This window comes from Triticum dicoccoides, chromosome 7A (genome assembly GCF_002162155.2).
Source record: "Triticum dicoccoides isolate Atlit2015 ecotype Zavitan chromosome 7A, WEW_v2.0, whole genome shotgun sequence".
NCBI classification, from domain to species: Eukaryota; Viridiplantae; Streptophyta; class Magnoliopsida; order Poales; family Poaceae; genus Triticum; species Triticum dicoccoides.
The window spans coordinates 177,619,089-177,643,335 of NC_041392.1; the positions used below are offsets into that span (position 1 = coordinate 177,619,089).

Below are 24,247 nucleotides of genomic sequence, written 5' to 3' on the forward strand. Positions count from 1 at the left end.
AACTAACTCAATTACATGATAAATCTCATCCAACCCATCACCGTCCAGCAAGCCTACGATGGAATTACTCACGCATGGCGGTGAGTATCATGGAATTGGTGATGGAGGAAGGTTGATGATGACGATGGCGACGGATTCCCCTCTCCGGAGCCCCAAACGGACTCCAGATCAGCCCTCCCGAGAGAGTTTAGGGCTTGGCAGCGGCTCTGTATCGTAAAACGCGATGAATCCTTCTCTCTGATTTTTTTCTCCCCGAACACGAATATATGGAGTGGGAGTTGAGGTCGGTGGAGCGTTAGGGGGCCCACGAGGTAGGGGGCGCGCCCCCCACCCTCGTGGACAGGGTGTGGGCCCCCTGACGTGGATTATTCTTCCAGTATTTTTTATATATTCCAAAAATAATCTCCGTTGATTTTCAGGTCATTCCGAGAACTTTTATTTCTGCACAAAAATAATAGCATGGCAATTCTGCTGAAAATAGCGTCAGTACGGGTTAGTTCCATTCAAATCATGCAAGTTAGAGTCCAAACAAGGGCAAAAGTGTTTGGAAAAGTAGATACGATGGATATGTATCAATTCCTCGTAATAGTTTTGAGATATGATGATGTGATATGTGAGTCATGTTGATGAGTAATTATGCTTTAGTAAGAATATTGGTGTTAAGGTTTGTGATTCCCTATGCAAGCACGAAAGTCAATAGTTGTGCAATGAAATTACATCCTACTTGTGGTGCATTATTCAGTGTTAATTATGCTCAATGCTCTCTTATGAGGTTATTCGTTTCTTGGTCGGTCGCTTCTCAATCTTTTGCTAGCCTTCATTTTGCACTAAGTATGATCACTACTTGTGCATCCAAAATCCTTTAAACCAGTTTTGCCACATGAGTCCACTATACCTACCTATATGCGGTATTATTTTGCCATTCTAAGCAAATTTGTATGTGCCATCTCTAATTTTAAAAATAAATCTCGCGAGGCGCGCGGTGAGGGGTGGCCAATATTTTCAATGCTAGATGTGTTATTCTCACGATGAGTGTCTATTCACTTGTCATTGCACGAGAGTAAGGCAAAGGTATTAGGGATGCCCAGTCCCGAAATGAAAAATGAATTTACTTTATGTTGTCAAATAATAAATTCGTTGGGAAGTGTTGGTATGGAGGGCACCCGTGGATACGGTTAGCCATGGAAAGTGAAAGTATGGTGGAAAAAGGAATAAACTTTATTTTTTGTTTGGGAACCGCCTATGATATATCTAGCATGGAAAGTGTTGGGAGCTCTAAGTCGTTTTCATTGGTGGGAAAAGTATGCCTCTCAAATGTTTTTTTATCTCTCAATTTTCGCTTTGAGCTCTGGCACCTCTACAAATCCCTACTTCCCTCTGCGAAGGGCCTTTCTTTTACTTTATGCAACTTTTATTTTTAATTTGAGTCTCCATCTTCTCTTATAAAGCACCAACTTGGGGGCACTATGATCGTACTTGTGCATTGGGTGTAGCTAATATGCGAGTGTGTTTCATGAATGGATCAATGATTGAGCATGATGGGCTAGGGATAACTTATTTTAGCATTGATATTTTGAAAGACATGGTTGCTTGTTGACATGCTTGAGTATTTAAGTCCTCATGTAAAAACTAGACTATTGCTTTGAACAATATAAAAGTACAAATGTACATGCTACAAAGAAAACAATATGAGATGACATGTTAGGCAGCATTCCACATCAAAAATTCTGTTTTTTAGCATTTACCTACTCGAGGACGAGCAGGAATAAAGCTTGGGGATGCTGATACGTCTCCAACGTATCTATAATTTTTGGTTGTTCCATGCTATTATATTATCATTCTTGGATGTTTTATAGTCATTTTATATCATTTTTTGGGACTAACCTATTGACATAGTGCCAAGTGCAAGTTGTTGTTTTTTGCATGTTTTTTACATCGCATGAAATCAATATCAAACGGAGTCCAAACACCGTGAAACTTTTTGAGGATTTTTTTTATGGACCAGAAGACTCCCGATGGGCCAGAGCGGCACCTGGGGGTGCCCCGAGGGAGGCACAACCCACCAGGGCGCACCTGGGGGCCCAGGCACTCCCAGGTGGGTTGTGCCCACCTCGGTGGCCTCCCGCACCCCCTCTTTACCCTATATATTCACAAATATTCCAAAAACCTTTGGGGTTAACCTAGATCAGAAATTGGGCCACCGCAAGGCTCTGTAACCACCGAAAACCAATCTAGACCCTTTCCAACACCCTGCCGGAGGGTGGAATCATCTTCATCATCCCGACGGCCACCATGATGAGGAGGGAGTAGTCCACCCTCAAGGCTGAGGGTTTGTACCAATAGCTATGTGTTTAATCTCTCTCTCTCTCGTGTTCTTGAGATGTCACGATCTTGATGTATCGCAGGCTTTGTTAATATAGTCGGATCATATGGTGTTTTCCCTTCTCTATCTTGTTGTGGTGAATTGGGTTTTCCCTTTGAGATTTCATTGTTATCGGATTGAATACTTTTATGAATTTGAGAACACTTGATATATGTCTTGCAATTGAATACTCGTTGTGATAATGGGGTATCGTATTGATTCACTTGATATATGTTTTGGCACTCAACTCGCGGATTCCTGAGGTGACATTGGGGTAATCTATGCATAGCGGTTCATGCACGTTCTTGTCTTTGTTTCTCCGGTAGAAATCTTGGGGTACTCTTTGAAGTTCTTTGTGTTGGATTGATATTATGAATATGAATTTGCTTTGGTGTTATTTTAGTATGAACTCTTGAATAGATCGAACGGAAAGAATAGCTTTGAGGTGGTTTAGTACCATACAAACAATTTATTCTTATGTTCTCCGCTAGATAGGAACTTTGGAGTGATTCTTCATCGCACTTTGAGGGGTGGTTATATGATCCAATTATATTAGCATTGTTGAGAGGTTGCACTAGTGAAAGTACGGACCCTAGGTCTCATTTTCAAGCATTGCAATACCGTTTTTGTGCCCGTTTACTATTTGCTACCTTGCTGTTTTTATTTATTCAGATTATAAAAATATATTTCTACCATCAATAGTATACTTTTATCACCATCTCTTCGTCGAACTAGTGCACCTATACAATTTGCCATTGTATTGGGTGTGTTGGAGACACAAGAGATTTCTTGCATTTGGTTGCAGGGTTGTTTGAGAGAGACCATCTTCATCCTACACCTCCCACGGATTGATAAACCTTAGGTCATCCACTTGAGGGAAAATTGCTATTGTCCTACAAAACTCTGCGCTTGGAGGCCCAACACGAGTCTACAAGAATAAAGTTGCGTAGTAGACATCAGTAATCCCGGAGTGGATCACTGGACAGCGGTCAAGAACATCCTGAAATACCTGAAAAGGACTAAGGATATGTTTCTCATTTATGGAGATGACAAAGAGCTCGTCATAAATGGTTACGTTGATGCTAGCTTTGACACTGATCCGAATGACTCCAAGTCGCAAACCGGATACGTATTTATATTGAATGGTGGAGCTGTCAGTTGGTGCAGTTCCAAGCAAAGCGTCGTGGCGGGATCTACGTGTGAAGCGGAGTACATAGCTGCTTCGGAAGCAGCAAATGAAGGAGTTCATATCCGATCTAGGTGTAATACCTAGTGCATCGGGTCCAACGAAAATATTTTGTGACAATACTGGAGCAATTGCCTTAGCGAAGGAATCCAGATTTCACAAGAGAACCAAACACATCAAGATATGCTTCAACTCCATCCGTGATCAAGTCAAGGAGGGAGGCATAGAGATTTAGAAAATACATACGGATCTGAATGTTGCAGACCCGTTGACTAAGCCTCTTCCACGAGCAAAACATGATTAGCACCAAGACTCCATGGGTGTTAGAATCATTACAATGTAATTTATATTATTGACTCTAGTGCAAGTGGGAATCTGAAGGAAATATGCCCTAGAGGCAATAATAAAGTTGTTATTTATATTTCCTTATATCATGATAAATGTTTATTATTCATGCTAGAATTGTATTAACCGGAAACTTGATACGTGTGTGAATACTAGATGAAACAAACTGTCCCTAGTATGCCTCTACTTGACTAGCTCGTTAATCAAAGATGGTTAAGTTTCCTGACCATAGACATGTGTTGTCATTTGATGAACGGGATCACATCATTAGGAGAATGATGTGATGGACAAGACCCATCCGTTAGCTTAGCATAATGATCGTTAAGTTTTATTGCTATTGCTTTCTTCATGACTTATACATATTCCTTTGACAATGAGATTATGCAACTCCCGAATACCGGAGGAACACCTTGTGTGCTATCAAACGTCACAACGTGACTGGGTGAATATAAAGATGCTATATAGGTGTCTCCGAAGGTGTTTGTTGGGTTGGCATAGATCGAGATTAGGATTTGTCACTCTGAGTATTGGAGAGGTATCTATGGGCCCTCTCAGTAATGCACATCATGATAAGCCTTGCAAGCAATGTGACACATGAGTTAGTTACGGGATGATGCATTACGGAACGAGTAAAGAGACTTGCCGGTAACGAGATTGAACTAGGTATGAGGGTACCGACGATCGAATCTCGGGCAAGTAACATACCGATGACAAAAGGAATAACGTATGTTGTCATTACGGTTTGACCGATAAAGATCTTCGTAGAATATGTAGGAACCAATATGAGCATCCAGGTTCCGCTGTTGGTTATTGATCGGAGATGTGTCTCGGTCATGTCTACATAGTTCTCGAACCCGTAGGGTCCGCACGCTTAACGTTCGATGACAATTTGTATTATGAGTTATGTGTTTTGGTGATCAAATATTGTTCGGAGTCCCGGATGAGATCACGGACATGATGAGGAGTCTCGAAATGGTCAATAGGTAAAGATTGATATATTGGATGATAGTATTCGGACACCGGAATGGTTTTGGATATTCATCGGAGTACCGAGGGGTTACCGAAACCCCCTGGGTAAAGTAATGGGCCAACATGGGCCATTGGGGAGAGAGAGGGCATCCCACAAGGGGTGGCGCCCCCCCCCCATGGGCAGTCCGAATTGGACAAGGGGAGGGGACGCGGCCCCCCTTTCCTTCTCCCTCTCCCTCTCCTTCACCCTTTCCTCCTCCGAAAGAAGGAAGGGGGGCCGACTAGGACTAGGAGTCCAAGTCGCCCCCCCCCCCACCCACATGGTGCGACCCTAGGGATGGCCTCCTCCCTCTCCTCCTTTATATACGGGGGCAGGGGCACCCCAAAGCACATCAATTTGTTCTTAGCCGTGTGCGGTGCCCCCCTCCACAGTTTACTCGTCCGGTCATATTGTCGTAGTGCTTAGGCGAAGCCCTGCGCGGATCACATCACCATCACCGTCACCATGCCGTCGTGCTGACGAAACTCTCCCTCGACACTTTGCTGGATCAAGAGTTTGAGGGACGTCATCGAGCTGAACGTGTGCTGAACTCGGAGGTGCCGTATGTTCGGTACTTGATCGATTGGATCGCGAAGACGTTCGACTACATCAACCGCGTTAAACTAACGCTTCCTCTTTCGGTCTATGAGGGTATGTGGACACACTCTCCCACTCTCGTTGCTACGCATCTCCTAGATAGATCTTGCATGATAGTAGGAAATTTTTTGAAATTGCATGCTACATTCCCCAACAGTGATGACGGAGACCGAAGACCCCTCCCCTCTCTGGAGCCTCGAACGAGCTCCAAATCTGGCCTCCCGATGAAGAACAGGAGATGGCGGCGGCTTTGTATCGTAAAACGCGACGAAACTTCCTCTCCTATTTTTTCTGAAAAATAGGATTTTATAGCGTCGGAGTTAGGGTCAGCGGAGCCTCGTGGGCCCCACTAGCCACAGGGCGCGCCAGAGGGGGGTGGCGCTCCCTGGTGCCTTGTGGGCAGCTGGGGGCCCCCTCCAGTGGGTCTTGGTTCCAGTATTTTTTATTTATTCCAAAATAATTCTCCAAAAAGTTTCGTCTGATTCCAAGAACTTTTATATCTACACAAAAACAACACCATGGTAGTTCTGGTGAAAACAGCGTTAGTCCAGGTTAGTTTCATGCAAATTAGAATTCAAAACAAGAGAAAAGGCGTTAGAAAAGGTAGATACAATGGAGACGCATCAAGGGGTAGCCCCAAGTACACATATGGGCCAACCCAAGGCCCAGGCCAATCAAGAATATAGTCCAGAAGACTATGGGACAAGGGGGAGGCATCAGATACTAGGGGGATACTCGCGGGAGGACCAAGTGCCTACAATCGGAACATAAGACCCCTGACAAATAAGACCCAACATTCGGTCATCTAAGATAGGAACAAACGGATGACCTACAGACGGTTGTGTCCCAGGAAGCCACGACCCCCATGAATCATTAATTACCACCATCACCCAATGGTGGTATAATCTAGTTAAATACGACGTTTACCAGCAGTAATAGCCACGAATAGTCAGTCATGCATACGACCATCAATAGCATTAATATCAGTTCATTATGACACCCCTCCTAGCACACTCTATATAAGACAGAAGGAGGGCACCAGACCGAGGGTTGAACTCTCTCAGACCGAGGAGTATGGTATGACCTCCGCCACAGTGGGCCCAAACATGTATAATTTCTTGAGCGTGCTACCAATCATACTAATAGATAGATGTGATTGTCTCTTTCACCCCTGTAGTATTATCAGGATTATATCTATGAAAAATAATTTTAGAATACTTAAAAAAAATAGAACATCATTAATTTTTAAAGAGAAAAGTATGTTTTTGGTCCCTCAAATTTCCAAAAAGTACAGATTTTGTCCCTTAAGATTTTTTGGTATACATTTGGTCCCTCAAGTCTCAAAACCGGACAAGTTTGGTCCTAAACTAGATTTTGACCCCATTGACCGGGTTTGACCGCCACAAAACCGCTCGATGAACAGTAAATTCGAGTTTTTTTAAAAAAAAAATCCAAAAATTTTTGGGGTCCAATATGCTTACATGCATAAGGTGCGACCAAATTTTCGTGGTCTTTCGACAATCGAGGAGCTCGGGACAAAAAGAACAACAATATATGTCCAATGAATAGTAAATTCAAACAAAATCAAAAAAATTCAAAAAATTCTGAAATTTTTTGGGGTCCAATATGGTTACATGCGCAAGATGCGACCAACATTTTGTCATGAAATGACGTAGGACGGGCTCTAGCAAAAATAAACAATTTCTGGCTATTTTTCGTGAGCGAAAAATTGTTTTTTTTTTGCCACGAGCTCCTTTAGTCTCGAAACACCACGAAATTTTGGTCGAACCTTGAGCATGTAATCATATTAGACCCCAATAAATTTCAGGATTTTTTGAATTTTTCGGATTTTGTTTTCGAATTTACTGTTCATTGGACGTAGATATTTTTTCTTTTTTTTCCACGAGCTCCTCGAGTGTCGAAAGACCACGAAAATTTGGTCGCACGTTGCGGATGTAAGCATATTGGACCCTAAAAAATTTCAGATTTTTTTTAAGATTTCTTTTTTAAAACTCGAATTTACTGTTCATTGGCGATTTTGTGGCGGTCAAACCCGGTCAACGGGGTCAAAATTTGGTTTAGGACCAGACTTGTCCGGTTTTGAGACTTGAGGGACCAAATGTATACCAAAAAATCTTGAGGGACCAAGTCTGTACTTTTTGGGAATTTAAGGGACCAAAAACATATTTTTTCTCTTTTTTAAATTGTATGGAACACTTTTTCAAATTGTGAATAAAATTTTGAAAAACATAGACATTTTTCAACATTCTGATTTTTATTTAAAAAAGAACATTTTTAAATATATTGGACTTTCTCGAATTTGCTATTAAAACAACAGAAATAAAAAGGAAACAAAAACAGAAAAGGGGAGAAACCCCCAATTAAAATGATTTAGGAACCTTCTAAAAGGTTTTCAAAACTAGTAAAAACCGGAAACAAATCATTCTACTCAACACGGATCGGCCATGGAAAAAAAGTTCCCAAAACTGAGATCGATAAACCTATATGGACCGCCCGCCTCGTTATTTCCTTGTGCAAAACAATGACTATTGAACGCGATGAACATGACAGTAACTAACAAAGGAGTATTCCTTCGGGAGCCCTCGCAAGGGTCACCTGGGGTGAGCTGAAAGTGCGCCACTTGGTGCACTCTGAGCCGTCGCCACGTGTCGCACTTTGGGTGCGCCCTTCAATTTTTGTTTTTTTCGCATGCGGTTTCGTCCTTTTAGACGTTTTTCTGGGTTTTTTCAGCTTGGTTTTCCCACATTTTTTCTTAGGTTTTGGACCCAAAAATTCGATTTTTTCCCAGAAAAACATGTTTTTTTTGCTTCCGTAAGACACTAATTTGTTTTCCGAGATGCACGGTCAAGCCTCTCGAAAATGAAAAAAATGTGTTTTTTCCTGCCGCGAGATGCACGGATTTGCTTTCACGAGAGGCAGAGTCATGCCTATCAGAAATAGAAAAAAAATGTTTTCTCTTTTATTGTCCTTCCGCGAGAGGCACATATTTGCTTCGTGTCTCTTGGAAACGAGAAAACACGATTTTTTTTTCCTTCACGAGAGCTACACCCGTGCCTCTCGGAAACAAAAAAAACACGTTTTTGCTCTTCCACGAGAGGCACATATTTACTTCTTGTGGAGGCACGGATTTGCTTTCGCGAGAGTGCCTCTTAGAAACAAAAAAAATTATTTTTTGTTCCGCAAAAGACACATATCTATTTCTTGTGGAGACAAAGATTTGCTTCTGCAAGAGGCACAATCGTATCTCTTTCAGAAAGGGGGAAAAGTGTTTTTGATTCGGTATTTTCATCTGGTTTTTTGTTTAGCAAGGAATCCAACGGTGAAAGCAGTTCAAAATTTGAACGCACGGTTAAAAAATAAAACATTTTAAATAAACGAATTTACGACAAATGGTAAACTTACAAGTTGTGACAAGCGACGCACATGCAGTGCACTACTTGTTGTAAACTGAAGATGTGAAAGTGACCTTTACAAAGAGTGTTCCTTAATGAATGATCTCGAATGAACATCAAGAAAAATTCCTTCTATACACGCCAATGGTTTACAGTTTCAACCATATTTATCTTTTTCTGGATGTGGGAGGCCCAGCAAGCCACGCTAACCCCTTCGGCCATCTAAAACTATTTGGGCTTTGAGAACCAAGGCTATATCTCGGCTGTGACTATACCTCGCCTGACGCGAGGTGGAAGACATCCTTGCCACTGGGAGACGGTGTTGGGCTGGCTCAGTGGGGACGTGGGTCGTCACGCTGACATGCCGATGTTACACTATTTTGTATTTTCTTAAATTTTTATTTTACATATCTAAATGAATATATTTACTAACTGAAATTTACTTAAAAAATAAAACAGAGATTTTGCAAAAATGTTAACATTGTACAAAAAACATGGATACCTTTCAAAAAAAACAGTGGAATAATGTCTCTACGATTCATAAATATGTTTGTGAACTCTTTAAGAATGGTTATACAATGTTAAAAACTATATTTTCATAGTATTAAAAACGATTCATACTATTAAAAAATTGGACATTTTAAGTAAATATCTCGCATTGCAAAAAGGTGTTTATGTCGTTTAAAAGGTATTCATATAATATATGCAAATGTGCACGTAATTTGAAAGACAAGTATTAACTATTAAAATCTAACTTATAATTTTAAAAATAGTGCCCAAGTACTCAAAAGATTTTTCAGTTCAAAACATGTATTAAAATAAAAATATACACCACATATTTGAAATATATTCAAGGTATATCAAAAAAGTATATGTCTATACTAAAAATGTGTATGGTGTAGTAAAAAGAGTAGTCGTGTGTTCCAACTAAAACTGACAAAGAAACAAAAGTGAAAAAGGAAAGAATCAAAGAAAACCTACATATAACAAAGGAAATAAGAAAGGCAATGTAAAACTGGCGAAAAAACAAAGAAAACCAGACTTATAAACGACCAAAAAAGAAAAACAAAGAAGACAAGAAAGAAAAAAACCAAACAAATATAGAAAACAAAACAAGAAAACCCGACCCAGACAACTAAAACGGGACAAAGAAAACCCACACAAAAAGCACCGACCCAAAACAGTGAAAAAAGGCCCAAAAGAAGAAAAAAAACTCAGAAAAAAACGTATGAACTGCTACAGTACAGGCCGGGCTGGTCGCGCCATGCGTGAGGCAAGGGGAGCATACATCTAGCCAATTCACTAATTAAGGAGCATTCATCGCAAAGGTCACTCCTACCTCCCATGTGCGCCACTCGTTGCAACATGAGAGTTTTCTCTTTTTTCATAGATTCGTTTATTCAGAATATTTTATCTCTTAAACAGTGTTTACAAATCTCGAACTGCTTGCACCGTTGGATTCCTTGTGTCAAGATCTACAAAACTAGATTTCATGTTGATAGGTTTTGCCAAACTTTTTTCAAAAAAAACCTGACGTAAAAACCGAACCGGAAGCACTTTTTTCCCTTTCTAAAAAAAGGCACGACTGTGCCTCTCGCGGAAGTAAATATGTGCCTTCATGAGAAGTAAACCTATGTCTCTCGTCAAAGAAAAAAAACGTTCTTTTTCGTTTCTCTCACAGAAGTAAAACCGTGCCTTTTGCGGAAGAAAAAAAACATATTTTTTTTCGTTTAGGCACGACCGTGCCTCTCGCGGAAGAAAAAATAAAACACATTTTTCCGCTTCTATCATGGAAGCAAATCCGTGCCTGTTGCGGAAGGAAAGAAGACAACAAGTTTTTTTTGTTTTCGGGAGGCACAACCGTGCCTTTCAGGGAAGCAAATATGTCCCTCTTGTGAAAGTAAAAAATAGAAATGTATTTTTTTTGTTTCCAAGAGCCCTGGTTGTGCCACTCATGGAAGCAAAAAAAGAAAGTTTTTTTCTCGCACATTTTTTTCCTAAAAGCTAAGAAAGACAGGTGGTAAACTGAAAACCCAAAAAAAACAATCTCAAAAGCCGAAAAGGCATGCGGAAAAATAAAAATAAAAATAAAAACAAAGGTAGGGCCGAGAGCGTGACACATAATGCCTTCTCAGCCCACTTCAGATGACCCATGCGGGGCTCCTGAACGAGTACTCGCTCGTTAGCTACATCTAGTTATAAGCGACGTATAGCTCCCACGCTATATCTCGCCTATTATAAGATGTAGCCCTGGATCAACTGTGGGGCCCGTACATATGGGCTGGCCTGTTAGCTCTTTTTCTTGCAGTTTCTATTCACTCTATAGCTTCGTTAATGTAGATGTTTTTTTCTTCTTTTTTCATGTACATCGGCCACATTGGTTCGGTTTTATGCATTTACTTATTTTTCTTGTTTTGTTCTTTTCCCTTTGGTATTTTATTTTTTCTCTGTTTTCAACAGTTTTCTTTGTTTTTCACAGTATTTTATTGTTTTGTGTTGGTTTTTCTTTCATTTTCTTTTACTTTTTTGTTTATTTTGTCTTTTTCTCAGTTTTAGCTTTCTAATAGTATTTCATTGTGTGTCACTGTTTTGCATCGGCTTTTATATTATTTTGTCCTTCTATTTCTTTATTTTTCTTCTTCTTTTGTTTTTCATTCATTTTTTCTGTTTTCTTTGTTGTTTTCTTATTTTCCACTCATGTCCTTTTTCCCATATACATTTTTTGTATACAACAGATTTTTTTTGTATAATTCTAACTTTTTCAAATACATAATTAATATTTTCTGAAATATATGTTTTGATGCTTCTATTTTCTCATACAGAATGTACATTTTTCGTGTACAACATGAACATTTCTTAAATATATTCTTCATTTTCAATATAATATTAGCATGTTTTCAAATATATATTTGATGTCTAATTTTTTCCGTACATATTGTACATTTTTCTTACATCCAAACTTTCTATGCAAGTTAAACCTTTTTCAAATACATTACTTACATAATTCTTATATATATATAGGAAAATGGTTGTGTACTCCTAGGAGTACGTACTCCCGCTTCTCATATACCACATAGATGAATCTTTTATACCACTTTATTATTTTTAATATACTTCATTAGTAATTATTAGATACCCCAAAATGAGTTTCATGAAAAAATTCATGTGAGTCTACATATTTTTAAATGTTTACGTATGTACTGATGTGTTTGTACGTGAAAAAGGTATATTACAAAAAATACATTGCAGATGATATTTTTTCAACAAAACTCATATTAGGGTATCTTAGAATATTTAATGAAGTATATTGAGAATAATAAAAAGGTATAATTAATGCGTATATGATATATATATATATATATATATATGTATATGGACTGATTATTCTTCACCCCCCCCCTCCCTTTTATTTTAACATCAATGAACCATAATTTTATGTTTCATAAGTTTTGTCTCATTTCAGACGTAAAAAGAGAACGTAAGAAAATATATAATTATCGTAAAAAATATTTTGTGTTACGTAAAATTATAAATGTAAAAACATAGTCTAAAATATACATAAAATGCAATATTTCTGGTCTTATGACTTACATTTTTTCAAATGCTATTTATTTATGAAATGATCGTAAGATTAACTCGGGTGAAGAATACTTATTCTGCACCTTGGGTGATGAATAGACTTTAAATATATTATTTCTACTTTTTTTCATACACTTTGTACATTACTCATATAACCTGAAATATTTTTATGCTCATTATTTTTTTCAAATATATGATTAAAATTTTCTAAAATACATATTTTGACGTCTAGTTTTTTGCACACACATTGTAAATTTCTAGTATACAGCTGAAACATTTTCTAAGCACTTTAAACATATTTCAAGTACATGATTAACATTTTTCTAAACACATATTAAACTTTTGTTTGAATACGTTTAAGCATTTTGAAATATATGTTGAAACCTTTTTTCAATGATATGAACATTTTTTGAAAAATATGCTAACTATGTTTTACATTGTGCTAGTATTTTCTAAATAAATGCTTATTTTGTTTCAAATATATGTTATGGTTTCTACTTTTCTTCATACATGTTATACATTTTTTTATACATCAGAAACATATTTCTATATGCTTGTACACTTTTTCTTAAATGCGTGATTATTATTTTTTTCAAATAATTGTTAAATAATTTTTCAAAATCGCATCGTTTAAACAATTTAAATAATTTTATGTTTTGAAAATATGAGCACAAACAGAACTACATGCATGCTCCCAAACTCACGCGTGCTATTGCTCGCGGGCGGCGGTCCACCTGGTCCATCCGTCTATGTACGAGGCGATGCACGCGAGGGTTTCTTCCAAGTTCGTGTGGGCCCATAGATGCCTCAGAGATTTAATTGTGACCCACCCAGTCGTGTAAGCGTAACTCCTATTGAACGAACTATCCAGCGCTCGCCCCCATCGTTGCGGTGGCTATGGCCGATGTTATTGCTTGCTATTGCTAATAATTATTAGATGGCAGAGACTCGGAATACCGTCAACATGCAGCAAAGATGGACTAAGCCTAAACCAGAAAATGTATTTAACTTAATGTTGATGGAGCATTCTTCGAGGAGGAAGGAGCAGAAGAGAGAAGTGCTTCAAAAAAAAGGAGCAGGAGAAGTCGTAGCAATTCTAAGGGATGAGAGAGGTACTTTTCTTGCGGCCAAGTGTTCTTACGTTCCGTATGCTGCAGATGTGATGATCGCGGAGGCAAGAGCAATGAGTGAAGGTCTTAACTTCGCTTATCAGCTGGGTTTCTCTCATGTTGAAGCTGAAAGGATTCTCTTAATGTGATTGAATTTTGCACTGGGCAATCAAGATGGTGGGATACTACAGCGGCTATCTTTGCAAAGTGTATCAAGCGTAGCTACGTTAGTGGGAAGCTCACCTTTAGGTATTCTTTTTGTTTCGCAAATCAAGCGGTGCATGTGCTAGCTAATTACAATTTTGTAATAGGTTTTTGCTTAGCTGGACAGACGAGCCTTCAGACTGTCTGATTACTGAGCCTGTGGACGGTGTAATGCCTTGTTAAATTTAATAAAACTAGTCATGGTGGTCTTTTTTGAAGAAAAAAAAAGTCTGATATCAGAGTAAGGTTTGCATTTCGAATAGTCTGGATCAGGTTGTGTATAATGCATCGTATGTTGCTGATCGCCGAAACTGACGGCTGACATCAATCTTTAACGGCTCCAGTCCTGACCTCCCACTGAGTAATAAGCAGCGTTCTCCAAAGGCATAGAGCAAACAACCCGAAGGCAGTGCTACGAAGAAGAAAAATATTCAGCAGGCCGTGCTCAGACAAAAAATTACGGCCCTACACTTAAGCAAACACACTGGTTCTGAACTTCTGATTGAGGGATAGCATAGTTTCAAATCTGAATTATCGGCAGGCCACGCCCTTCACCGTTCCAGCGTTCTCAGCTGCTCACTCAAGTCTCGACACGCGTCCCTCCCAGCATACTGGGCCCCCTAGGTATGAGGTAGCTGAAATACTCTTCTCTGCTTGTATTTCTCGCTCTGAAAGGGAAACGTATCGTGTATACGAAGACAAAAGATGGTACGCAATAGCCAATAGGTCCACAACGAAAAGGACATTTGTCAAGTGGATAAACACGAGACCCAACAGATATATATGCCAGACAGAAATTTTGTTTCTTGCTGCTCAGTTAAATGTCATTTCAAATAGTTCAACTCAAGATTTAACTCGAAAATAATTCCTTTGTTTGTAAAAATAAAATAAAATAAAATAATTTAATGTGGGTTCATATGACCTTTAAAAAGTCAAATTATTGAGACTTGCCAGCACCTGCAATATGAGCATAAAATTTAACACTCACTACATACAGCTCGCCAGTTTTTAGGGAGGAGCAAGAACCAGCCGGTAGTTTTTGAGCACTGCTACACGGACGACGGTGGCTAGCCGAAATTCAGACGACATGCATATCGCACCATTTAGGGGCAAGTTAAAACAGCAACAGGCGGTTGGATTAGAGATCGTGCGCATGCCGTTCAATAGGACGTCGTCTGTCAAGTAGTTTTGGTAGTCTTTTTATAAAAGGACCCCCGGCCTCAGATTGATCCATGCAGCCTCAGAACCAGCCAGCAGTTGAATTGTTAGGAGGGTAGTATTACCCTCGGCTCATTAGGTTCTGAGTGTGTCACCAGGGTGGAATATTCTCTCGGTGGGAAATGATCTTTACAAATTTGTGGTGATTTATCAACCTTAAGGCTTTCTTCGGTTCGGAGGGAGAAAAAGCGAAGGAATGAATAAATAACTGCATAGGTATAGAGTTGAGTGGGAAGAGCAAACTTATGGCATGTTCGATTTGCAGGAAAATGCACTATTGAGAAGTACGATGGAGAGATGGGTGTCAGTACTGATTATAGTTGTTTATTGTCTTGAAAAGGATGACCTCTCACACCTCTCATGCAACTGCATTGTTTATTCGGCTGCACCACCCTAGAGCCAGCTCTTAGCCTCGGGCCTCCACGAGAACATGAGGTTTTAGTGGATTTTAGATTTCCTGTGAAAAGTACAGGTTTGTGTGACTATCCAGTGGAACAGACGACTGAGATTCCTCTGAAACAAACGCACAACGGGTAGGAATTCCTATGGTAACCCTTCCTCCAAAAGTTCCTGCAAAATTCCTGTATACCGAACGGGGCCTAAAGCTCTGTGACTCTAGCCTTCAGTAGGGACTCTACGAATGAGTGCAAGCAGTGGTGGTGTTCGTCGTTATAGTTTCTATGTTGTACTTGATGTTTATTAAATATACTTCTGGTAAAATTTCAAAAAGAAAGGGCATGTCAGTAACGTCCTATGTATGTTGGTCACATCACACAGGACAAAGATCTGGATGTGCAATTGGCACTTGACATGGCTTGGATCATGAAGCGCGCCCCAGTGGACCGCAGGGATGGGCTTGATGTTGATGCCCTGGCTAAGCTCACTCCCCTCCAAATCTCACTTGGCTGTCCCGTTTTGGAGGAGGATCCAGCACCTTCACCGGTTTCACAAAGAATATGCCATTTTTGGTGAAACTGAGTTGAGCTTTCAAAAGGTAAAGTGAAGCTCAGTGTGCATAGACGGCAAACGACTTACTGTAAACACTTTTTGGGTCATATACGTATATTTTTACTGTATTTTGGGTACACATAACACATGTATAGTGACCTACTACTGCAGCGTACTTACTGCTGAGTTCGACTGTTTGTATTGAGCTTTCGTCAGAGCAACGAAAGAGACGGCGAATACACCGTCAATGTTGCTGTCGTGGTATATTGTCATTTGTAGCTTTGTAAGTCGGGCAAATCGACGTATACTTGGTCTCCAATCATCTGGGGTTTGGAGCGACGTGGAGCATCGATTGCCTATGCTCGTTCCTGGCTCAGGAGCGTAACAAAAGCGACCCGTTGGGGAAGCGGCTAAAATGTCGAAAGCGCACGGCGCGACTGTTGGTGCACAACAACTGCTGAATCCCTTTAGCCACGTAGACGCGGCCATGGCATAGTTATCCCCAGTTTCTACGCGGAACTGGGAGATGGTAGTGTGTGCTGGAGACTTGTTGTATCCCGGCTAGCTCCAGCTGCGCCTGATAACGTCTCTCCAGCCTCTAGGTTACTTTGCCTCGAGCATTTTCACTCTCCCTTCACAATTACAAGGATGCGAGCTTCTTTTCTTTTCTTTTTAAAATGGGGTTGAAATGTCCGACCTCTGTTTCGATTGATGCACACAGTCCTATTAAAACGTGTGCATAAGCAGTATATATACATATATATGTTAGGAATCAAGCTAGGATGGACTGCTATGGTGATTTTGCTGCGGCAATTCGAGTTCCTGTATCTCTAAGCTTTGGGGGTGATATTCTACATTGTCGGCTACAATAATGCCCAAATTAATTGTAAAACGTTTGTTTTTCCTCTGATTCAATAATGGACACGTCGTGTATATATGCAGCGATATCGGTCCTGCATAAGATCCAATATCGCATGTACCTTATAAAACGATGTTATTTTGTTTGGATCTTGGCACTAGCAGCACGATATTTCTGAACAAGGCAAGCCCACGTGCACCTACCATCTACACAATCTGCATGCATCTCTGGCAAACATAGATATTCAATCATATACCCCAAAAAAAAACATAGGCAATCATACATACATAGACGGAGGGATTTTCTGGCAAGTCCATATATGTGCTGTGAAATTTCTTCAAGTCGTTTGGCAGTCTAGTTAAATTCGTAAATACACAAATCTACCCCGGTGCCAATTACAGCTCCATATCAACCCGATGACCAAGTTGGTCTAGGATGATCAATGTGCAGCGAAGCTGGTGTACAGTGCAGGTGTTTGCAGGTTATACATACATGTACTTTTCTTTTTTGAAGGAACATACATGTATTCTATCAAGCGGTCGGCTTGGTAAGCTATCAATAAAAAATTGTAAACATACATGTATTTTTCTCATAAAAGAAAATTATTTGCTCCGTCATGAAATACATGTGTCTACGCAGCTATTATATAAGTGGAAGAGATCGACCGGTACGGTATCTACTCTCTGTTAGACGCGTTTACATGGCAAATCTTAAGGAAAGTGGATCCTCTAACATCAAGAAGAGAAGTCACCTAAGCTACAATTCTCTAACTTTCCTGCTTCACATTCATATGATTAAGACTAAAATGACTTGAATTAATTTGCAAATTACAAATCTATTGTATACATTTACAAAAAATACATGCAAACAAAATTATGATGCAATAAAATTAATTTTAAATTTATTTACATGAACAGTAACCACACACATAACCTGCTACAGTAGATAATTACATTATTTGCTACAGTGCCTGTGACTTTCAGTACAATTCTCATATCCCATCGGCATCATCACATCAACGCGAGTCCGAGCATTTTGTAGTCGCATCCTGACCTCGCTGCTACATTCCAATGTGGTAATCAACCGCTATATTCCACACCATCAACTTTACGAGAATGATACAAATCACTCGCGAGGGGACCCTGCGGCCCGAGCACTGTTATTTCAACGCATTTGAGCGTGGACGTTTCTTGTTTGCTTGCATGTAAACACGTAGCTGCAGGCATCCTTCTTCCCACAGGGACCACATATATTAGGATGACTGATGCAGGATTTTCATTTCAGTTTATTGTTGATGGACTCTCGAGTCTTGATTCTGGATTGATATTCAGGTCATAGTTAACAAGATGAAAATGCATGAATCATTCACGATTGATCAAAGTAGAGATGGCTAAGATGCACGTTGCGATCTTTGTGCCAATTTTTCTTTTTAAATGAAAACAAAGGTCATTTTCACTCGTGCACTTTGGAGTTTCCCCGTAGATCTAAACACTAATTAATTAACACCACAGTAAAAGTTATTACCCCTAAACATTAGTTTGTGATACGATTTACCCTATTTAGCATAAATTCCTCTAAAATTCCCGATTTCGCAAGTTCGTTCCACTTTTTCACCCCTTTAGAATTTTTCTCATTCTATATGATCGGGTCCACTATTAGTTCGACTTGACTAGTTGAGTCAACTTCCATGTCAGTAGCACATTCTTGCAAGGTGTGTCTAACGAAAGTACACGGGAATGGGGCGAGTTGCTAAAGCTAGACCAGCTCCCACGACTTAGATTAAATCGCACTTGAGTAAGTCGTCCAACCCCCACCGGCCCACCCCCAAGTGCGACCAAAGAATTCAAAAGTGAAAAGCGGGTGGTGCTAAAGTTGTACCGACATGGTCGTTGCTCCATTGGTTCACGGAGGAGATAGGGCACAACCTAGCGAGAATGAAAGGATGAAAACATCTTAGCAACATGATTGTTCTTCCCTCGACAATCGCCAACATTCACTCGAATGGGTCACCTCATGTGCATAGACCTAGAAAATGCCTCTATTGCACTAACTTGTGCATGGCGAAATGAGGACAAGGATGAGGTGCTACCTAAGTTAAGGGAGTTGGTCTGGCTTACCATTAGGGTGCAAGTGTCTTTATGACGTATTGATGACGCCACATGCACACACGATTGCGCCTGCGGTTTGGAGGTTGAGTCAAACCAGTCCCGTGGAACTGACAGTGGGATGCATCTGTTAGAACGAGGCAAAACCCTAAAAGGTGGAGCAAATTTTCTTAAAGGGGAGATTTTGGAGGAAGTTTTGTTAAATGGGGTGAGGGGGGGGGGGGGACATAAACCATGATGAAACATAAGAAATCCGTCATCCAAGCATGTATTTGTAATTTTGAAAACAACACAAATGCGAGAGTATTTTGGAAGGTTCTTTTGTCAATTTGTAGGAACAAGAAACATGTATATGGAAACACTTGTTAATGGCTACAATGGGTAATAGTTTCCATTTGTTACTAGAGTTCTTGTTTAGTCAACTGTTAATTTACATGTAATATGACTTTCCTATTTTGTTGCAGTAATTTCATGTCAGTACTTCAATTACATCACAGTTATGCTACCCAGCGTATTGGGTGTCTGCAATTAATTGTGTTGTAGTGCTAAGATTGTATTGCATTCCCATAGTCTATTTTGGATTGGCTCACAGATAATTGCAGTCTCAGTGGAGTCATGTGTTATGTTGGTTTTTGTAACATGGGAGGTCTTGGACTTTGTGTGGTCACACACAGAAAGATGCTTACTCTATTCGTAATATGTATACAATGTGGTAAGAAATATACTGCCCAATATATAAGGCGTGCGTCATACCTACTCCAGACATATGTCATGCACACCTTTCTTTTCTTGCAAAATAAATAATGTCAGTATCTTTCGTGTCCTTACGCGGAGGGCATACATATGATCAATATAAATTATAAACATTTTTTTTGCGAGAGAAATTATGGACCCATTTGAGACCAATGTATGCATGGCCATTTGATAACTAAGAGCAACTCTAGCAGACCACGCAAAATCTCGACCCGCAAAACGCGTCTGCAGTTTCATGAAGATCTCGTTTGTGGGTCGAGCACTAGCGCGGCCGAACAGAAACCGTAGATGAAACTGCATAATTTGAAAAAAAAAACAGTTTCGCGGGAGAAATTGCACCTCGTGGACGCGAGTAGTTCATCACGTACTACATATATTTTACATGATCAAACACTACAAACACTAGTTCATACTACATACTACATCAGTACTAGTACTAGAGGGGTGGGGATCACCGGCGGCGAGCTCGTGGCCATGGACGACGCCGTGGAGGAGCTCATTCCTCCTCGTCGGAGCTCCTCGTGATGGCGCCGGTGCTCCGCCTCCTCGCGCACGCTCCGCTCGGCAATGGCGACTGCAACCGCGTCGACGTCGACGACGAAGTCCTCCGGCCCGACGACTCCGCGGCAGCCGAGCTCCTCCTTGATGGGGACGAACTCGAAGTCGTTCGGCTCCTCCGACCATCCCCTCTTCACGGGGAGAAGGCCCGCGCTGGAAGAGGAGGAGCTCCCGGCGTAGGAACATCTCGCCGCGGAGGAGAAGGACGCGGCAGAGGACGGGGTATGGCCATGCCGACGGTCGTACTCGTCCGTCTCGCGGACGCGGAAGCTCGGCGGGGGCGAGAGGCCGCGGTTGGTCCACTTCCTCGCCCCGCGCTTCCTCGCGCCGACCGACTGGACGCACCGGATTTGCTGCCGGAGCCGCGTCCAGAGCTCTACATGCGGCCCCACATGGCGGCTGGAGGCGGAAGGTGGTCGCCGGCGGCGAGAAATGTGGAGAAGGGGGTGGGGAATTGCGTGGCTCAGCGGCGGCGGGGGATAGGATTTCGACCCGCAAACGCGCCGCGGAACCGTATATATAGTGGTCGGGGCGTGCAGTTTGCGGGCCGCGGCAATTTTTTTTACGGGCCGGGCAAGTATGCGGGCTCTGTTCTGGCCGAAAAATTGGGCCGAACCCATATACTCGCCAAAATTTTACGATTTTCGTGTCTTTTGCGGTGTCTGCTAGAGTTGCTCTACGGCTGTACAAGCCCATATGAGTGTTTGCTTCTATTTTAAACAACCCTTCATTGGTACGCATTAATTTTCTGATATGCAAAATAAAATAAAAACGAGGGAGCATAAGAAACAATAAAATATTTGAAGTTCTATATTTGTTCCAAGTCAAACTTTTTAAGGTGTGACCAATTCTAAATATAGTATGAAAATATATTTTACGATAAATCTAATACAATTAATTTGGTGTTGTGTATGTTGATATTTTTTTATATTTGGTCAAATATCAAGATGTTTGTTCTGAGCAAAATTATAATTTCATAAATTAGTACAGATTGAGTAGCACTGAGATGTATGGTGGAATTTCAGAACACTATTTGTTTATTTATTTACCTGACTTTGCCAGTGAATTTTTAATGGAAGAGAACCTTTTGTAGGGGAGAATGGAAGAGAAACTACTAGTCAGTCCGAGAATGACTTTTTTCATTCCCAGCCGTAGCCGGTCCCACTGCCAGCGACGTAGGAAAACCACAGCAACCGCGAGGGCGACTGGGAAAGGCCCGTACGTCACGTAGCCAAACGGAACGGCCCTACCAAAAATCCAGCAGGAGCCAATCAGAGGCCTCCTCGCTGGATGGATATTACCCACCAGCCAATCAGAACGCAGATAAGGCCCGAGAGTGCGCCCAACGACGCACCAAAAGCGCAAAGTACACACGACGCGGGCCCACGAGTAAAGCGTACGAGCCGGGGGCCCACCTCCGCCCCTTCTGCTATAAACCTAGACCCGCGATATTTTCGCCGCAAATATATTTTGGCACCTACAGTGAACCGCAAGCAGCCAGTGCGCGACGCGGCGGTGAAACGGAGTAGCTGCTGGCTTGGTGCGGAGGTGCGCGCCAGCGGCTTTGGTTTTCATTTGATGAGCTGCTCGGGGAAGGCGGCGGACGGCGCGATGGGGAGCAAGGCGGCGCGGGCGTGCGACGGCTGCCTGCGGCGGCGGGCGAGGTGGTACTGCGCGGCGGACGACGCGTTCCTGTGCCAGGGGTGCGACACCTCGGTGCACTCCGCGAACCCTCTCGCGCGGAGGCACGAGCGGGTGCGCCTGCGGCCCACGTCGCCGCTGCTCCCTGGTGCGGCCCCGCGGGAGAGGCGCCGCGGCGACGAGGTCGTGCCGGCGTGGTTCAAGCGCAAGGCGCGGACCCCGCGCTCGCAGGCCAAGAGCGTCGGGCGCCTGCTCTCGAGGCGGCTCGTCGTGCCGCAGGCGTCCGGCGGGGACTCGCCGGAGGAGCAGAAGTGCGACGTGGAGACCGACGAGGAGGAGCTGCCGTACCGCGTGCCCATCTTCGACCCCGCCCTCGCGGAGCTCTGCTCGCCGCTGACTCTCGAGGAAGCGACGACGGCCGTCGCGTCATGCTGCAATGAGGACGGTGCCATCGTCGAGGACCCGACAAAGCCAGCTGCGACGCCGTCTCCGGTGCCGGTTCAGTTCTTCCCCGACAGCCTCGTAAACTTGGGCCCGACGGACGCCGAGCTCATGGAGTTCGCCGCGGACATGGAGGCCCTTCTTGGCCGGCCGGGCATGGACGACGGCGACGAGGAGGAACCGTTCTGCATGGAGGCATTGGGCCTCATCGAGCCGATGGACGTAGACGGCGGGCGAGTCAAGCTGGAGATCGACCCCATGCGAGCGTGCGGCCTCGAGCAGAAGCCGGAGGTGTCCGGCGATATGTTCGACATCGACTTCGACTACGACTCGCCCCTCGGGACACCGGACGAGAACGCGGCAAGCAGCGGTGCCAGTGCGGACGCCCAGTTCACCCCGAGGAGCCTCGCGCTCAATCTAAACTACGAGGCCATCATGGAGAACTGGGGGAGCTCGCCGTGGGCCGACGGCGAGAGGCCGCACGTCAAGCTCGATGACTGCTGGCCACACGACTACTACTCGCTGCAGGAGGGCGCTTGGATGATGGGAGGAGTGGTTGGCCATGGCGGGGAGGGGTTGGGGACGCCGAGGCTGAGGATGGACGGCGGCAGGGAGGCGCGGGTGTCGCGGTACCGGGAGAAGCGGCGGACGCGGCTCTTCTCGAAGAAGATCCGGTACGAGGTGCGCAAGCTCAACGCCGAGAAGCGGCCGCGGATGAAGGGCCGCTTCGTCAAGCGGGCCAACGGCGCCGGAGGCGGCGTGCCCGTCGCCATCGCCACGGCGTGCGTCGCGTAGCTGCCGATCGTGCAATGCTGTCGGTGTGCATGCATGGCTCTGCAGGCTGCATGGCGCGCGCGCACACACACAAAACAACTCGTCGAAACTGCTCGTAATTTAGTTACTTTCCTTTTTCAGTTATTACGGTATATGGTGCATTCAGCTGAGTATCCAAGGAATTTCAGGTCGCTCTGATCAGCTAGCTCGCGCTAGTTAGAGTCGAAGAAATGAATAACGGAATAATATTAAGTTTTTCACTTTAGCTATATGTTAGGCGACTGAATTTTCATTTTGGATCAGTCAAATTTGTTGCCGTTGATTCAGTGTGCATTATGAAACGTGTGTAAGAGGTCCCATGGATTTGACTGACGCTGTTATTTATTCAGTCGACTTCCTGCCTTTCCTTGTTAAGTGCATGATGCAGCCCCCATGATGTCTCCACTTCGTGACTCTTGCACTCACATGGATGGATGAAATGCATGAAAATTTTAGTGTACGTGCATGCCTTTTTCCTTGTGCTTGCTTCTGTTTTTTGCACGTGTTTGCTTTTTTTCCTTTTTAGTTGAGATTTTTTTATGTGTATTTTTAGATGTTGAGTGTGTGTAAATGTATGCATGCAAGTACTACATGTATATACTACTCCCCCATTTCATAATATAGTGCATGTAGATTAAATTTTACAAACTTTGATCAAATTTATAAAGAAAACTATTTATATCTACAGTACTCCCTCCATACCGGTGCACAAGTCATTTTACGAAAATCAAATAATCTCAAAACAATTAGGCGCGATGCATTAAATCCCACCTCGTTTCTTGTTTCTTGACATGAATAAAGAAATCAATCAATAAGAGACGTTGGGCGTGTATGTTTTTAATGACTTGAAACTACCTAGCACGGCCTGCAGTGGTTAATTCATTGCATGCAATGATATTAATTTTTTTTCTAACCGGGCTCGCACCCCTTTCCATTAATTTTGCAATCAACGGAAATATAATGTACCAGTAGTTTTTCCAAGACAACCAACCCAAAATAAGATTGAAAGGGGAGGAGCGAGCTGGAGCATCGACAGGAAACCCACCGCAAGAAGACCCTAAAACAGATCAACTGCCATGGGACGAAAACCTGACGACACCAACTAGC

The 24,247-nt window shown here is 42.5% G+C and overlaps 1 protein-coding gene across 1 annotated transcript; it reads left to right on the forward strand.

Annotated features, from left to right (window-relative positions):
- Window positions 1–21,725: 21,725 nt before the first annotated feature.
- LOC119331890 (zinc finger protein CONSTANS-LIKE 16-like) lies at window positions 21,726–23,503 on the forward strand. Its single transcript, XM_037605068.1, has one exon. The coding sequence runs from the start codon at window positions 21,824–21,826 to the stop codon at window positions 23,120–23,122; it is 1,299 nt and encodes a 432-aa protein (XP_037460965.1). The 5' UTR covers window positions 21,726–21,823; the 3' UTR covers window positions 23,123–23,503.
- The last annotated feature ends 744 nt before the right edge of the window (window positions 23,504–24,247 follow it).

Coding starts and splice junctions, on each gene's coding strand:
- LOC119331890 (XM_037605068.1), top strand. CDS start 21,824: ATGAGCTGCTCGGGGAAGGCGGCGGACGGCGCGATGGGGAGCAAGGCG.